We start from the raw sequence: 15297 nt of genomic DNA, 5'->3' as shown, positions 1-15297 counted from the left end.
TGAGACAGGGTCTCATGTAGTCTAAGCTAGTCTCAAACTTACTATGTAGCTGAGGCTAGCCCCGACTCTTGATCCTCCAGCTTCCATTTCCCATGTGGTGGGATTATAGGCCTGTGCTACCACACGCGGCCTGAGTTTAAATGGTGCCCTCGGACCCAAGGCAGCTCTGTGCTAAGACAGTAAATCACCAAATATTTCATCTGTGAAAACAAACCAATGGCTTTTCTCCTTTAACTCAAGAAGATAAAAAATATTTTTATGTTTTCAGAATTTCAAACATCTAGTTAGGTCATCTACCAATACTTAGTTTACACAATATTAACCCACTAAATTTACTACAAAGTGCAGCTGAGGGTAATTCCAAATATGCATGCAAACTAACAAATGCACCATGAGAAGAAAGCCCAGGACAGCACCTGCCCCCAGCACTCTGAAGATACTTCTCAACACTACTATTGCACATCCTGGGAACAGAACTCTCAGATAACCACAAATGAACCAGGAACAGGTCTCTCGCTGCCCCTCCAAATGGCACTGTGGCCCTCCCATCCCCAGCCAGCACACACTTCCATACTGAAGTGTCTCTGCACTCGACAGCCAATGCTATGCAGCGGAATAGATGCCACCGGGTATCGGTGTCATTCTGAGCCCACAAGCCCCTCCTTCATGCCACTCAGGTCACGGCTAGGGTTGAATGGGCAGGGGAAAGAATGTGTAATTTAATTTAGTTCTGGACTTTAGAGTCGAAAATTTCAAGATTCCACTGTGAAATTAGCATCAATCCAAGATTAATGTATCTGTACACATGTGGCTCTGTCTTACCACACAGTATTTCATAATATGTAGGTAAAAGGCCTCTACTCATTACTAATTTAATAGTCGAATTCCTATGTATGAGAATGGTCAGATGCAATCTGACCTTCCATAAGTTAAGACACTTTTGGAAACAAATGAGCATGTCTGTTTCCCCAGCCACTAGGAAGTTTCACTTTGGAGTTGGCCTTCCTGATTACACCTAAACCCTGCTGCAGCCTCTGACCTTAGATGTAAAAGGAAGAAGCGTCATGTTACGTGCATAGCAGAAGTGGATAAAACTGGCAAGAAGAAAAGGGGCCTGTCCCTCGGGGGGTGGGGTGGGGGGGTCTTCCTGCTGGAAAATATCCCACGTCCTGTCTCTAGGAATTTAAGTGAACCTTTTTGGTTGCTTTCGATACTCAATTTTCACACCACAATTCAACTCTCCTGAGAAATCACCATCCCTCTGCATGCTGCGTTGCGTGGATACCAAACCACACCACTCAAAGCACACACCTGAGATCTGTGCTCACAGCAGAATCTCCTATCCTCACAGAACATTCCAAACCCACACTAAAACTGAGCTTTCAAAGTATTGTGTTAAAATAGCTTAGGGCCTACTGACAGGTTCAGACATGACCATAGGTACGGTTGGATGGCACTGACATCTGCTCAGGTAGGTGCAAACAAGATGCCTCTCTGGAACTGTCATGTCAGAGCTCACAGCAAACAGAGCCCCGGCATGGCCAATCCACCTCAGGTTTCACCCACTCCTGATGAGCAGCCCCCTTCAGACATTCAACAGAGCATGCTCATTACTAAATATACTACTAGTTTCATTTAAGTAGTATTTTTGTCTTTTTGAGACAGTCTCACTATATATATATCCCAGGCTGGCCCTCCATCTTTGGTGTTCTCCTCCCACCTCAGCTTCCCAAGTGCTGAGATCACAAAAGTGGGCCATCATACATAGCTAAGAAGCATTTCTTTAAGTAACAGATTCTAAGCAGACTTTTTCCCCTGGCCAAAGGGTCCTAACGTCCAGGACCAGCGACTTTGTTCTGTGACTCTCTTGAGAAACACAGCTGCTGAACCCCAACAGACCATGTTTTTTGCACAAAGCTAAAAAAAAAAAAAAAAAAAAAAAAGCAACAACAACAAAACACCTTTTTAAAAAAGAAGTGAGGTGGAGCCTGGACTCCAATTAAGGCATTTTTTGTACAGTCCAACTTTTCAGAGTCCTGAAAAGGCTTGTCAACAGGCAGTGGGAAAATCACAACAGTCTGTCATGAGCACTGCAGAACTATCCCTCATTTCAAACCGAGTCATGATGGATGTCTATTTCCTAGTTCCTTGGTCTCTTAGTCCACAACTGCACTGGTTATGTCTTCTGTAGGTCTGGAGAAAACGGGCCCGGAGTGGAAGGTCCGTCCAGGCCCGACAGAGTGAATGGTCCATGACTGTTGAGTACAGAAGGAAACTGAGAAGGAAACAAACGCAGATTAGCATCCAGTCCTAATCTCTCCTCCTACTCTGCCCCTCCTCTCCCTCCCAGACAAAGGCAGTGACTGTATGGTGGAGGACTGTGATGCATGTCTTGTTTGTTTACCGTTATCATGTGTAGTAGGGTGGGGTGCCACACACACAGGTGCTGTGGCCAGTGTGAGCTGAGAGCTCTGTGAAGGCCGCTCTCTCCTCCCACCTTCATGTGGGTTCCGGCCATCAAGCAGGCTGTCAGACTCAAACAGCAAGTGCTGTGTGTCTTGAAGGCCGAAGATATTGTCATAGCAAAAACAAACAAAAATTCCATTGTCCTCTAAGAAGCTACTGGTAGCCACTGGCAAAGGGAAAATCAGTTTCTCCATGAACTATCTCTGGGTACACCAACCATACTCCAGGGTTGGCCCCATGTCCCGGAGTAGCCGGCCAACACAGACAGACTCCATGTTGTTTATTGTTGCTACTGCTGTGCTTTCATTTTGTTATTCTGTCTTACTGCTTTATTTTTAGATTGTTTTGATTTTCATTTCTTTGTTCTGTGTTATTTTAAAGAGACACACACATACATGTATATGTATATGTATATGTATATGTTTTAGAGAGGGAACTTGAAGTTGGATGGGTAGGAAGTAAGGAGGATCTGGGTGGATTTGGGGGAAGAGAAAGGATATGATCAAGCTATATTGTATTAATATTTTTTAATATGTTTTTTTCAAAAAAAAATATTAGTCCTAACAATGTAAATACTAACTTTTTCCAATCTACCTCAAAGGAACGGAGATGGTTATCTTAATGATGCGGTGGCATACACCCTTAGGTTTAACCTCAGAGGTTTAAGAAATGTGATAAATGACAAACTCATGAGGGTGTTGCTCAGTTACAAAGTCAACCGTGAATCCTCAACAATAAACCCAGAGAGGCACAAGTGCTCCAGGGCCCTCATCCTAGACAACAACTGCCCGTGCTCCCTAGAGCACAGGAGCCAGCTCCAGGCTACAGTTCTAGGGAACATCATTAGGACTGGCTTAAAATTTCAGATCACTCTAACTCTCCATTTCTTCTGGGGAGAATCACTCTCCACATAGGAAAAATTAAAAATGTAATAGGGAACTTTCCTAACATCTTGGTGGGCAGAGAATACAAAGTTCATTTCCTAAACTTTGTATGTAAAATGCTAATAGAGGGCTCAGCAGGAAAAGACTGATGAGTGTCAATTATGAGAGGTATCTGATAACAATATTCTCAAGACTTCGTTCTTAAAAGAAGAAGAAGAAGAAGAAGAAGAAGAAGAAGAAGAAGAAGAAGAAGAAGAAGAAGAAGAAGAAGAAGAAGAAGAAGAAGTAGGAGGTAGAAAGATGGCTCAGTGGTTAAGAATACTCTCTGCTCTTCCCGAGGCCCTGAGTTCAATTCCCAGAAACCATGTACATGGTGGCTCACAACAATCTATAATGGGATCTGATGTTCTCTTCTGTCATGCAGGTGTACCTGCAGACAGAACACTAATACCCAAAAATAAATAAATCAATCTTCTTTTTAAGGAATTAAAAGAGGGAACCTATAAACAAACAATTAAAGAGAGGAAAGCGCAGGGCAGAATCCTCCCCCCACACCCCGAGGGACAGGCCCCTTTTCTTCTTGCCAGGGTCCTAGAAGACAGATAAGGAAGCTGAAACTTCCTATCAACAAAGCCATCTACTAACATGACAGCTACCCTAGAGTCTTAGTGTAACATTTTCCTTGGGTGTTTGTGTAAATAATCTACTGTAGTGCTACTTGTGCAAAAGTACAGCCCACAGAGTTGTGTACAGCACCTACACCCAGTAATGAAAAGCATCACCTGCTTATGTATTTACCACTTATTATTATTGTTGTTGTTGTTGTCTTGTAGAGTGTCCTCTTACCACCAGCAGTCTTAGACACACATTTCCTGTTCCCACACTGTTTTTAGACAGGGTCACACTGTAACTTAGGCCGGCCTGTAACTATGTAGCTCAACTCACTGCAATCCTACCCCAGTCTCCCCAGTGCTGGGATTGCAGGTGTGAGGGGCTATCTCCAGCATTATTTCTCATCTTGCATAACAGGCTAGACCATCATGATTTCATAAGCGCAAGAGAAAGCAAAGTCAAGCAAGTCAACAACATCCCAGCACGGATAGGGAGGAGCACACGAGGCCCCATCCTAGTTGAGGAGCTGTGATTGTTAATAGCTGCTGACTGAGGATTCATTTTCCTTCAGGGGTACAGTCCCATACTCACTTATACACAGGCAAGTAACACTAACCCCTGCCCCAAAAATAAGACATGAAAGGAAGAGGAGAGGCAAGTATTGTGAAGAGGGGGAATGAAGGGTTCTGAAGACAATAGGAGGGGGATTAAACAAGGGGAAGAGGCTGTGTATATGTGTAGGTATGTAATTCTAGTCAAAATGCACTAAATGTATCCTCATCATGGCCATGTGTGTGTACGCATTAGTGTTATGCACACAGACTGTCCAACTTATAGTGATTTAACTTAACATAGCACAGAAAAAGCCATATGCATTCAATAGACATTGTGCCTTGAACATCAGTGTTTTCCTGGGCTAGCAATATGCAGTACGAAAGTTTCTCGCTACACTGGGCAGCAACTGAGGGTGACAGGCCCCAGTCAACCACTGCACCAAAAGGAAAAGCAACTAGTACCCCTCCATGGACTGGGAAATGTTCATCCAATGGGAGGTGTATGACAATGACACTGGGCAGTGGGCTATCACCTCTGCCATTTACACAGCTAACATTCCCCCACTACAGGAGGCACATTTGGAGTAACTTACCTGGAAAAGCGTATTAGCACCTTGCAGTCTGGCTGGGCTCAGGGGAGCAAACGGGCTGAGAGTACTCCAAAAGTGGATGCTGGAGAGCAAGGGGCTCGGAGTCAGCAAGATGGGAGTCTGCAATACACAAGAAGATTGCTCAAGGACTTGCCAGGATTGTGCTCCATCCTTTCAGAGATACAAGCAGAATCCATACACTATATCCTCCTTCCCAAATGTCCCTATGGCCAAAATTTTATAAAAATGAAAAGCTCAGAAATCATTTTATAGTCTAGGAAAGATAAGGGTCACAAGAATCACTTTATAACCAAACTGTTATAGGGTCTTCCCAAACTAGAAAGCAAACCTAAATTCAGGTACAATAGGACACCAGCTGAGTACCTATAATGTCAGACCATCTGGGGTGGTCTTATTCAAGAGCTGTCTAAGATGAGCAAGTTAATACCTAATGTAATTAGATAAGCTGACTACAAAGGCCACGCCATCCCTCCTCTGCAGGTTCTCAGTCCCCTCTGTTCTCTCCTCGTGGCAACAGATTGAAGGGAAGAGGTAGAACACTGCAAATCAGAGTTCTGCTTTATTTAAAGAGGGTCTCGTGGAGCACAAGCTAGTCTCAAACTAGCTATGCTGGCCAAGGATGACCTTTAACCTCTGATCTACCTGCCTCTACCTCCTGAGTGCTGGGATTCCAGGTATACAGACCCCATGCCTGGTTTTCACAATGCTGGGGGTGGAACCCAAGGCTCTGTACACACCACAAAGCTCCCTACCATCTGAGTTATATCATCTGCCTAAGAACAAGGAATTTAAAAAAATGAAACATCAAATCTCTATTGTTTTGAAGATTCTATTCTAATTAAGGTAAGGAAATGAGTTTCCCAGGTTTACATATAATCTTTCTAAGACAAACCTAATTAGTAGAAATTGAACCTTGCAGGTATAAATTCTAGATGCGGCTTAGAGGGTGAATGGATGCAGTCACACATAAGAAAAAGAGCAAGCTACCTGTGAAAAGAGTGCTGGTGTAAGAGACGCTGTTGGGAGAGATGGGCTTAAGATCCCCAAGGGGCTGGGGTCACTGCCTGTGACCACAAGAGCGGGAGTCAGTTCTAACCCTTTGGGCTTCTTAGATCTTGATGAGTTATTTGTTTTGTCCTTTTCTGGTAAAGCTGAATCCTCATTTTTAGGCTCCAGTGACAAGTTCTCTGGAAGTTCCATTGGCTGAGAAGCCACTGATTCAATGTCTGTGTCAATGTCTGGGTTAGAACTTGATGGTGGAGAGGGTGTTCTGGGAGGATCCTTTAGAGGAAGGGGTATAGATGGAACTGGAGGAGTGGGGTTAAAGGCGGTAGCCAGAATGGATACAGAGGCTGGGGCTTCCAGGGAAGGTAGTGTGGGAGAGACCAATGTCTCCAAAGCTTGGATCGTTTCTTCAGAAGATGGAGAAATACTAGGGCTTGTTGAAAAGGCGACAGCGACAGGCTCGATGGGCGGCTTTTTGGTAGGTGTTGTCACGAATTTGATCACGGACGGTGTTGGCTCCTGAGCTTTCTTCTCTACTAGTTTTTCCGCTGGATTCTCTATCTTTATTGACTTGAAAAGCTTCTTATTGGAGGTGTTCAGAGAGTTGAGAGTAAATGAAGAATACAAACCAGAGTGTATATAGTCATTGCGACTAGATGTCTTGGCTCCAGGCTGAGGTGGCCTCTCCTTCCCTCCACACTCGGCGTCTTTGGAACAGCTGGCTTCAATGGAATTTAAAGTTTCACAGTCTCCCTCAATCCTGCCTACCGTCAGTGGGTCCATTTTCAAAATCTCTGGATAGGAGACAAACTTGTACACAAACTTCTGACCATTCACCTTTTTAATGATGTTCTGTAGGGTAGAGAAGATAAACATCCTTATACTTTCATATAAATTATCTCTCATAGTTCATGAAAAAGGGGATCCATTTCCCTCAAGTAAAGGGCAGTGCTCTACGTGAGAACCAGGCACGGCTTTTAAACAACTTCTAAAGCATATACATTCATCAACCCAGACCAAACACAGTTCTTGTTCAGAGAAATTAATGCAGTTCAAAGCCTCATTAGCAACTGGACTAAGATATCACATAAAAGCTGAGACTGTAACTGTTTGATGCTCTCAACTAAATAAATACTTGTATTCCGTCAGAACTCACTGAACTGCCATCTTTGATGGTCCCACTGGCATAAACTATAAGCATCCCGAGAAGCTAAAGGCTCTCAGCATGACAGCTGTGAGGGTCCTCCTTCTCCAACTGACCCTGACCTTGGGAAAGCTGGTAAGATCAACTTCTGAAAGTTGCAGGAAACAGACAGCTTGGATTCTTATTCTAAGTCTATACTTTGGAGATGTTTCCTTTTCTCCAGTGCCCAAGTAAATATTCCATCATAAAACATTAAAATATATAATTTTGGGTTGAGGAGAGGGTAAGGGTAATCATCTATGTAAGCCTGAAGGATTAAGCTTGACCCCCAGAATGTAAAGAGCTGGATGCTGTAGTATGGCCATGCAATCCCAGCACTCCTACAGAGATGGGAGGCAGAGGCAGGGGAACCGCCAGGAGACTTGCAAGCCAGCTAGCCTGGAATACGCTGCTCAGCAGCAGAAACAATAAATCCTGCTTCAACAAGTACAATGGGAAGTGAGAGCACACCTTCAAAAGCTAACCTCTGGAGGACTGGAGAGACAGCTTAACAGGTAACACCACTGGCTACTACAGTAGGTATGGTAGCACACACACCTTTAACCCTGGTATTCAGGAGATAGAGGCAGGTGGATCTCTAAGTTCGAGACCAGCTAAGTCTATACAGAGCGATTCAGGACAGCCAGGACCCTACCTCAAAATGAATGAATGAATGAATGAGGTGCTGGCTGCTCTATCAGAGGACTTGTGTTTGATTCTCAGCACCCATATGATACCCTACAACTATCAATAACTTCAGTTCTAAGGGCTCTGACATCCTCTTCTGGCCTCCTCGGGTACTAGGCACACAAGTGTCATATAAACACACATACAGGCAAAACACTAAGACGTAAATATTTCTTTAAATAACAAAACACTTGCCCGAAACCAGATCTCCATGGCATAAGTGTGGACTCTCTCTCTCCTTCACACACATATAACATAAGTTTTAAAAATTTAAGTATAATTTAAACTAAGAAATCAACTCTAGCTGGGCAGTATTGGTGCATGCCTTTAGTCCCTGAACTTGGGAGGCAGAAGCAGGTTTTGAGGCTAGCCTGGTCTACAGAGCTAGTTCCAGGATAGCTAGGGCTACACAATGGAAGCCTATCTCAAAAAAAACAAAAACAAAAACAAAAACAAGAACAAAAACAAAAACAAAAAAAGAGGAGGAGGAAAAAGAAGAAGAAAAGGAGGAAATAATCAACTCAATTTTAAATAGTTTCTCTTGCCGATCTAGAACCCATGGCAATCCTCTTGCCTTAAGTGCAGAGTTACAGGTAAGTCACCATACCTGGGGCAGGCAATAGCTACTCTTTAAGGTATTAATTTGTGTTCTCTAGGCTAAACTAAACAAATAATTCAATCTACAAGTATGTATGGTGAAATTTTTTGTGTGCATAGGCATATGTAGGTTTTCCCATTGTGAAGGTAGGTGTGCACCTGTGTGTGCATGGCGTGTGAAAAGTCAACAACAGTTGCTGTCCTTAACTAGTGTTGCTAATTTATACAAATGGGCTAGAAGCCCCAGGGATTCTCCTGTCTCTCTGCCCAGCACCAGGATACAGGAACACCATATCTGGGGTTTTTGTATGGTTTCTGGGCAGCAGACTTGTCTGGTCCTCATTCTTATACCACAAGCACTTTACTAACTGAGCCATCTCCCCAGCAGGGCATCCTAGATCTCAGGCTAACTTCACATTGGTTAAGTCATCAACTTCTGGTCATCACATCTATACCTCCTAGTATTAGGATTATAGGCCTGTGCCACAACACCCAGTTTATGCTGTGTTAGAGATTGAGCCCAGTGCCTCATGCATGCCAGCAAGCAATCCACCAACTGAACTGCAACCCTAGCCCTAAATGACAATCTTTAAAGTAAATTCTGACATATCTGAGTATTTATTCTCAAGCACCTCCAATTTCCTTCTTTGTATTCCAATCTTATACTTTCCCCTTTAAAGAATATCCAAGGGGCTAGAGAGATGGCTCAGTGGCTGGAGAGATGGTTCAGAGCATGAACCTTGTCACCCGTGTCAGGTGGCTAACAACTGTTTGGAGCTCCAGTTCTAAGGGATGGAGTAAAGCCCTCTTCTGGCACCTGAAGGCATTGCATGCACAATACACAGAAATCCATGCAGGTAAAAACATCCATACATGTAAAATAAAAATGGAGACATCCAGCGAGGTCACTCAGCAGGTAAAGGTGCTTGCCACCAAACGTGACAGCCTGAGTTTGATCCCTGGAATCCTTATGAGAGGAGAGAACCAACTCTCAAATTGTCCTCTTGACTTCCACATGTGCACATATACCAATGAATACAGCATTAAAAAAACTTTTAAAGAATTTGTAGAAATACAATCAGAGCCACTGAAGCTGTTAAATAAACTAAGCAAACCACATTAGTACTCAACATCACAACAGAAACAAAGATTAATTCTCGTTAGGAGGTTCTCGGCAGGTATTTACCTTTACGTAGTAGTATCTCAGGGCTCGGCTGAGTTTATCATAATTCATATTAGGCTTGTTCTTGCGAATCCCCCAAAGACGTGCCACCTCCTCTGCCTGCAGAAGCTTGAACTCTCCATTGTTAGATGTCCAGCAGATCATGTGCTCATTCTGAGGCTCCTGCAGGAGCTGGAGAAGGAACTGCCACAGAGTGATGGCACTGTCCATAGCAATGGGCTGAAAGAGTAGAGGTGAAAGGTAAGTGCTCCAGGTGCCCTGCACAGCACTCCTACGAGATCTATACTATTCCACCATCCTACACACACCAAAACAGGAGATCACTAAAGGGCTAGGTAGCTTGTCCAGGGACACAGCAAAGGCTAACATAACACTGAGACTTACTCCTAGGCCATCTGAATCCACAGTCCACACTCTCACATTTGCTACGCTACCACGGTTTTGTTTTGACAGTGCTTCCTGTGTGGCCTCAGCTGGTCTAGAACTCAGAGTTCTCCTGCCTCAGCCACCCAAGTACTGGGATTACAACTTTGGACCACTCTGACCAGCTCCCTTAAGGAATCTTTTTTTTTTTTTTTTTAAGATTTTATTGTTATTTAGAATTATGTGTCTGAGTGTGGATTTGTGGATATGAAAAGTGGTGGCCATGGGGCCACAAGAGGGTGTTATATCTCCCAAGCTGGAGTCCTGGACATGAGTGTTTGGTCCCAAGAGCAGTACATACTTTGAACTGCTGAGCCATTTCTCCAGTCCCCAGCTTCGGAAGTCTGAAGCATGGTTGAGTTTGGCTCAGCAGTGTTCATGCCTGAGGCCTTGGGTTTCATCTGCAGTATGACAGGGAAAAAAGGATACCTTGAACAGCAAGCAGCTTTCAAAGAAATAAAGCTAGGTCCAAAAATGATTGGCGTGAGCTAAAGACTGGAAGTCAACAGAGGGTCAGTTCTTAACTTTTTTTTAACAAGTTACTTTTTTAAAAAGATTCACTTATTTTTATTTATATGAGTACACTGCAGCTGTCTTCAAACACACACTAGAAAAGGGTATCAAATCCCATTACAGATGGTTGTGAGCCACCATGTGGTTGCTGGGAATTGAACTCAGGACCTCTGGAAAAGCAGTCAGTGCTCTTAACTGTTGAGCCATCACTCCAGCCCCTGTTCTTAACTTTTACCTTAAAGTCTTATTGTCATCACATTCTTTTAGAAGACCACCAGCTCAATGTACAACTAAGTAAGCCCACTGTGTTTCTCTGACAAGATCTGTGTCTCTTACAGAAGGCTGCCATGGAGGGATCAATTTGTTCCTAGTCCAACTGGTATTTCTCCTCCAAACAGTTAATCATCATAGCAGGGTAGTTTACATACAAATTGACAGCCCTGAAAATTCAACAAAGTGTTCCCCAATTCAGTTGCAGGTCTGTTACCATTTCCCAGTCTGCCGAGTTTCTTCTTTTATTTAATTACCAATCAGAATAAGAACAGAAGGAAACTCCTTCAATATTTGGGTCTTCCTGTTCAGGCCAGTTTCCCATCCCAATTCCAGCAACCCTGCCACTAGAGCTGGTTCAACAGTACCGTACCCTGGCTTCCACCCACTAGACATTAGTACCCTTGCAGTCAAACTATCCCAGCTGATAACCACCCTGCCAGGCGGCACACAAGGCAGTGCTGTCTCAGAGACATTTTCTTCATAGAACTTCACAAGAAGAATTCAAATGGCAGCTCTGACTGAATCAACATGTTTGTTTATATGTGGCAAAGTGACTGAACACCTTCCATAAAAAGTAAAATCAGGGCTGGGTGGCAGTGGTGCACACCATTAGTCCCCAGCATTTGGAAGGCAGATGTAGGTAGATCTCTGTGAGTTCAAGGCCAGCCTGGTCTACAGAGTGAGATCCAGGACACCTGGGACTGTTACACAGAAAAATTCTGTCCTGAAAAAAACCAAGACTGATTAATAATTAATTAATTAAAATCAGAAAACATCTCCTTTCTCTAGGAATGAAATCCCAGTGAGTCAGAAGGTTTGAAGGTAAGTCAATTCTACTACATCACTACAAAGACAGGCAAATTAGACTATATCAAAATTTAAAATCATGTTGTGAATATCAGCAAGCAAGAAGACAAATCCCCTTGAATGTTCTAACCCAAAAGCCCTCTCAAAAAATCATGTGTCGTAAAAGGTACTTGCACTCTAAGTAGGTAAATAACTCTTATAGCATAAAAACAAAAGGTAAGCACAGGTGTCTCTCCAGAGAAAGCTGGAAATAGTCAGTAAGCACACAGAAAGATCTTCCCATCCTTCATAAAAGGGAACAGAACTTGAAAACAAGCCAAAAACACTCCATGGCTATTTTAAGCAGAAAGAGCAACAATAAGCTGACAAAGACAGAAACCGAAACTCACACATTACTGGTAGAAAATGTAAATGCAATACCATGTGACCAGGTACACACCTAGATAATGGAAACATGTCCACAGAAGAACTGCATGCTGACACATGCCTTTAATTCCAGGACTAGGAGGCAGAGGCAGGCAGAGTTCTATGAGCTCAATGCCAGCCTGGACAACAGAGAAAGCTCCAAGCCAGCCAGAAAGACACTGTAAAACTCTGTCTCAAAACAAAACAAAAAACAAACCAAGAATGTTCATAGCAAAATTATCCATAAAACCTAAGAGTGGAATCAATTCAAATGTCCATCCAACTTATGAATGGAATATAAACTATAGTACATTCATATAATGGAATATCATTCCGCCATTAAAAGGAATCAAGATGGGCAGAAAGATGGCTCAGTTATTAAAGCATTTGCATATAAGCACGAGTACCTAGTCTGAATGCCCAGAATCTACATAAAGCAGTAACGAACACCTGTAACACCAGTGCCCCAAAGAGATGTGAGGTGGACAGGGGAATCCCCAGCAGCTGAAGGCAGATGGCTGGAGTAGACAGAGAGCATGTCTCAAACAAGGTGGAAGGTGAGGACTAACACCTGAGGGCTGCCCTGGTACATCATGCTGCACACATGCATAGGCACATACATACACACACAGACAATCATAGACACACAAACATCCATATGGACACAGACATGCACACACGCACACGCACACACACACACACGTCCACTCTTTAAAAAAAAGGAACTAGGTACTGATGCAAACACACATGAACCATGAAAACATGACCCAAGTAAAAAACGCTAGCCGCAGCTGCAAAGGGCCCACACGTGGCTCCAGTGCCAGGAAATGCTCAGATCCAACCGTCTCTAGACTTTTGAGCAGGCTGAGGTAGAGGCATCCAGCAGAAGGAGTAGAGAGAAAACTGGTGAAGGAAAGCAATGACCATGAGGTTTTCTTTTAGGGTGGCTGAAATATTCTCAACTAAGATTGTAGTGACTCCACTCTGTATGCATTACAACACACACACTCGACTGTATGTTCTCGGCAGGTGATGTGGAGACATCAATGAAAATGTCTAAGACAAACAAACCTAATGTAACTGAGTTACACAACTCAGGTATGAGGAGACTAAGCCTAACAACATATGACTCAGAGGACAAATCAGTGAGCAGTGGCGAGGAAACTGTTTGGGTTTCTAGAATTCCTCTCAAGCATGAAAATACCCTCCAGCCATCTTTAGTTACCACTTTTGACACTGTCTGTGCAGGCACTGTGATCCAGAAGCAGAGACAGTAGAAGAGATGCCTCCCACAGTCAGAGCCAATGGTGAAGCTGCAGGAATCCCAGGCCCCTTCAGTCGCCCACTCCTCTACCCAGGAGAGAGACCTCTTCTCTGCCCAGCAAGAGCACTGCCATCATTAAATACCAGAGTCTGAGTGACAGCAATGCACAAAGAGCTCCTCTTGTCCTCAGTAAGCAGTTCACAGGACATCTTCACTTAAGCAGAGCTAAAATAGTGTTTATCATCGCCAGTGTCGGGGGAGGGGCAGTCCCTATCCTCCTCCTGAGTTTATGCCAAACAGACTTTTTTTTCTTATGGCAAGTTACTCTGTTTATTAGTAGTGTTCCAGCCTTGGCAATTACATTCTAGTGCAGCCTGTTAAAACTACTCCAGTAAATAGGAGCCTGAGGGAAGAACACATTTCAGACATCACCTTCACATCAGGAATGTCTGCAAGAGCCAAGAGCCATAGCTGGGAGAGCCCTCCTTTAATCCCAGCACACAGGAGGCAGAGACAGGCAGAGCTCTATAAGTCCATGCCAGCTCGTTCCAGGGCATCCCTCTGTTACAATAAACTTGTATGTCTCAGCACTTAGGAAGCAGAAGAGCAAGAGATCAAGGCACCCTGACCTCTATGAGACCATGCCTCAAAAAAAAAAGAAAAAAGAAAAAAACAAAACAAAAAGCACACCACAAAAAATTAGTTGTGCTAAGGTTCAAACCCAAGGTTTCACACAGTAAACATGGGCTCTACTACCCTCAACCCATGATTCAATTTCTGTGTCAGGTTCTTCTTTCAAAGAACTCCTACATACACCGTTGAAACTCTTTATTTTAGCTCCTACAAGTTAACGTCAATGATTTCCTCAACTATGACAGAGAACATGGTAGAACATACCTTTATCCAAAGGCAGTTTGATCAGAGTTCTGGTCAGCCCAGTCTACATAGTGGTTCCAGACCACCTAGGGCTACATGAGATCCAAAGTACAGGAGCCAAGTAGATGTGAAACATAGCCAGGGTGTGCCTATAACCCAGGCTCTCCTGAGATGAACAGGGAGGACTGTGGGTACAAAGCCTGGGCTACTTATCAACAGAGAGGAACAAGACAGACAGATACCATATAGGTACAGAACCAAAGACACTGTCTGAGTACTAACAACTACAGCTTCAAAAGGATTTTTAGAAGTGTAATGGAGGCAGACTTAAAGCGACCCAAATGATGGTTTCTGATGGTTGACAAGTTAAATGCTGGAAAAGGTTCAACACTCAAAGACTAATCTCTAAGCTACACGGAAAGAGAGGGGCTTGAAGGAGCTGGAATGCAGCTCGTTGGTAGAGTGCTTGTCTTGTCTAGCATGCTTGAGAACACAGGTTGGATGGCCAGCACTACACCTAAGAAAACTGCTGCTACCTTTCTCAAAGAAATTCGAGGGGGAAAAAAAACAGGGGAGCCTGGAGTGCAGATCAGCTGATGGACACCTGATGCAGACCCCAGTTCTGATACCTAGCACAAGAAGGAAGGACAGGAGGCAGGGAGCAACGGTGAGAGCGGTAAGAGGATATTAAACGTATACTTTTCCCTTTTGTGCTGGTGACTGAACACAGTACATCCCCTGCCTCAAAAATATAACGGTATCCCAAAACTTAAGACGATATTTTCCATAAAATATAACGAACTCCACATAAGCAGTTTTCGGTTTAAAATAAAACCAAGGATTAAAGAACAAAGAGTTCCTACAAGGAAAGTTTAATCATACTGATTTAACAAAAACACCACTCCTAGCCGGAAATACAGAAGCTCCACGTTCTGTGCACGGGGGGGGGGGGGG

At 43.6% G+C, this 15297-nt stretch overlaps 1 protein-coding gene across 4 annotated transcripts in view; it reads right to left on the bottom strand.

The window, feature by feature from the left end:
* Elk4 (ETS transcription factor ELK4) overlaps positions 1–15297 on the bottom strand; it is a 17423-nt gene that overhangs the window by 891 nt on the left and 1235 nt on the right. For 3 of the 4 annotated variants that reach the window (XM_031382051.1, XM_031382067.1, XM_031382073.1), the window contains exons 2-5: positions 9786–10001; positions 6115–6984; positions 5110–5226; positions 1–2275 (exon numbers count right to left, since the gene is read on the bottom strand). The exon at positions 1–2275 ends at the window's left edge or, in 2 of these variants, runs on beyond it. In XM_031382051.1, coding sequence (XP_031237911.1) covers positions 2177–2275; positions 5110–5226; positions 6115–6984; positions 9786–9992 — 1293 coding nt within the window. In that variant the 5' untranslated portion in view covers positions 9993–10001 and the 3' untranslated portion in view covers positions 1–2176. Of the gene's footprint in view, positions 2276–5109; positions 5227–6114; positions 6985–9785; positions 10002–14364; positions 14471–15297 lie in introns of those variants that run through there. The other variant, XM_031382058.1, reaches the window with a different exon arrangement.

This window comes from Mastomys coucha, unplaced genomic scaffold (genome assembly GCF_008632895.1).
Source record: "Mastomys coucha isolate ucsf_1 unplaced genomic scaffold, UCSF_Mcou_1 pScaffold1, whole genome shotgun sequence".
In the NCBI taxonomy this organism is placed as follows: domain Eukaryota; kingdom Metazoa; phylum Chordata; class Mammalia; order Rodentia; family Muridae; genus Mastomys; species Mastomys coucha.
The sequence above is the reverse complement of the archived record's forward strand: the minus strand, read 5'-3'. Positions and strand labels throughout refer to the sequence as shown.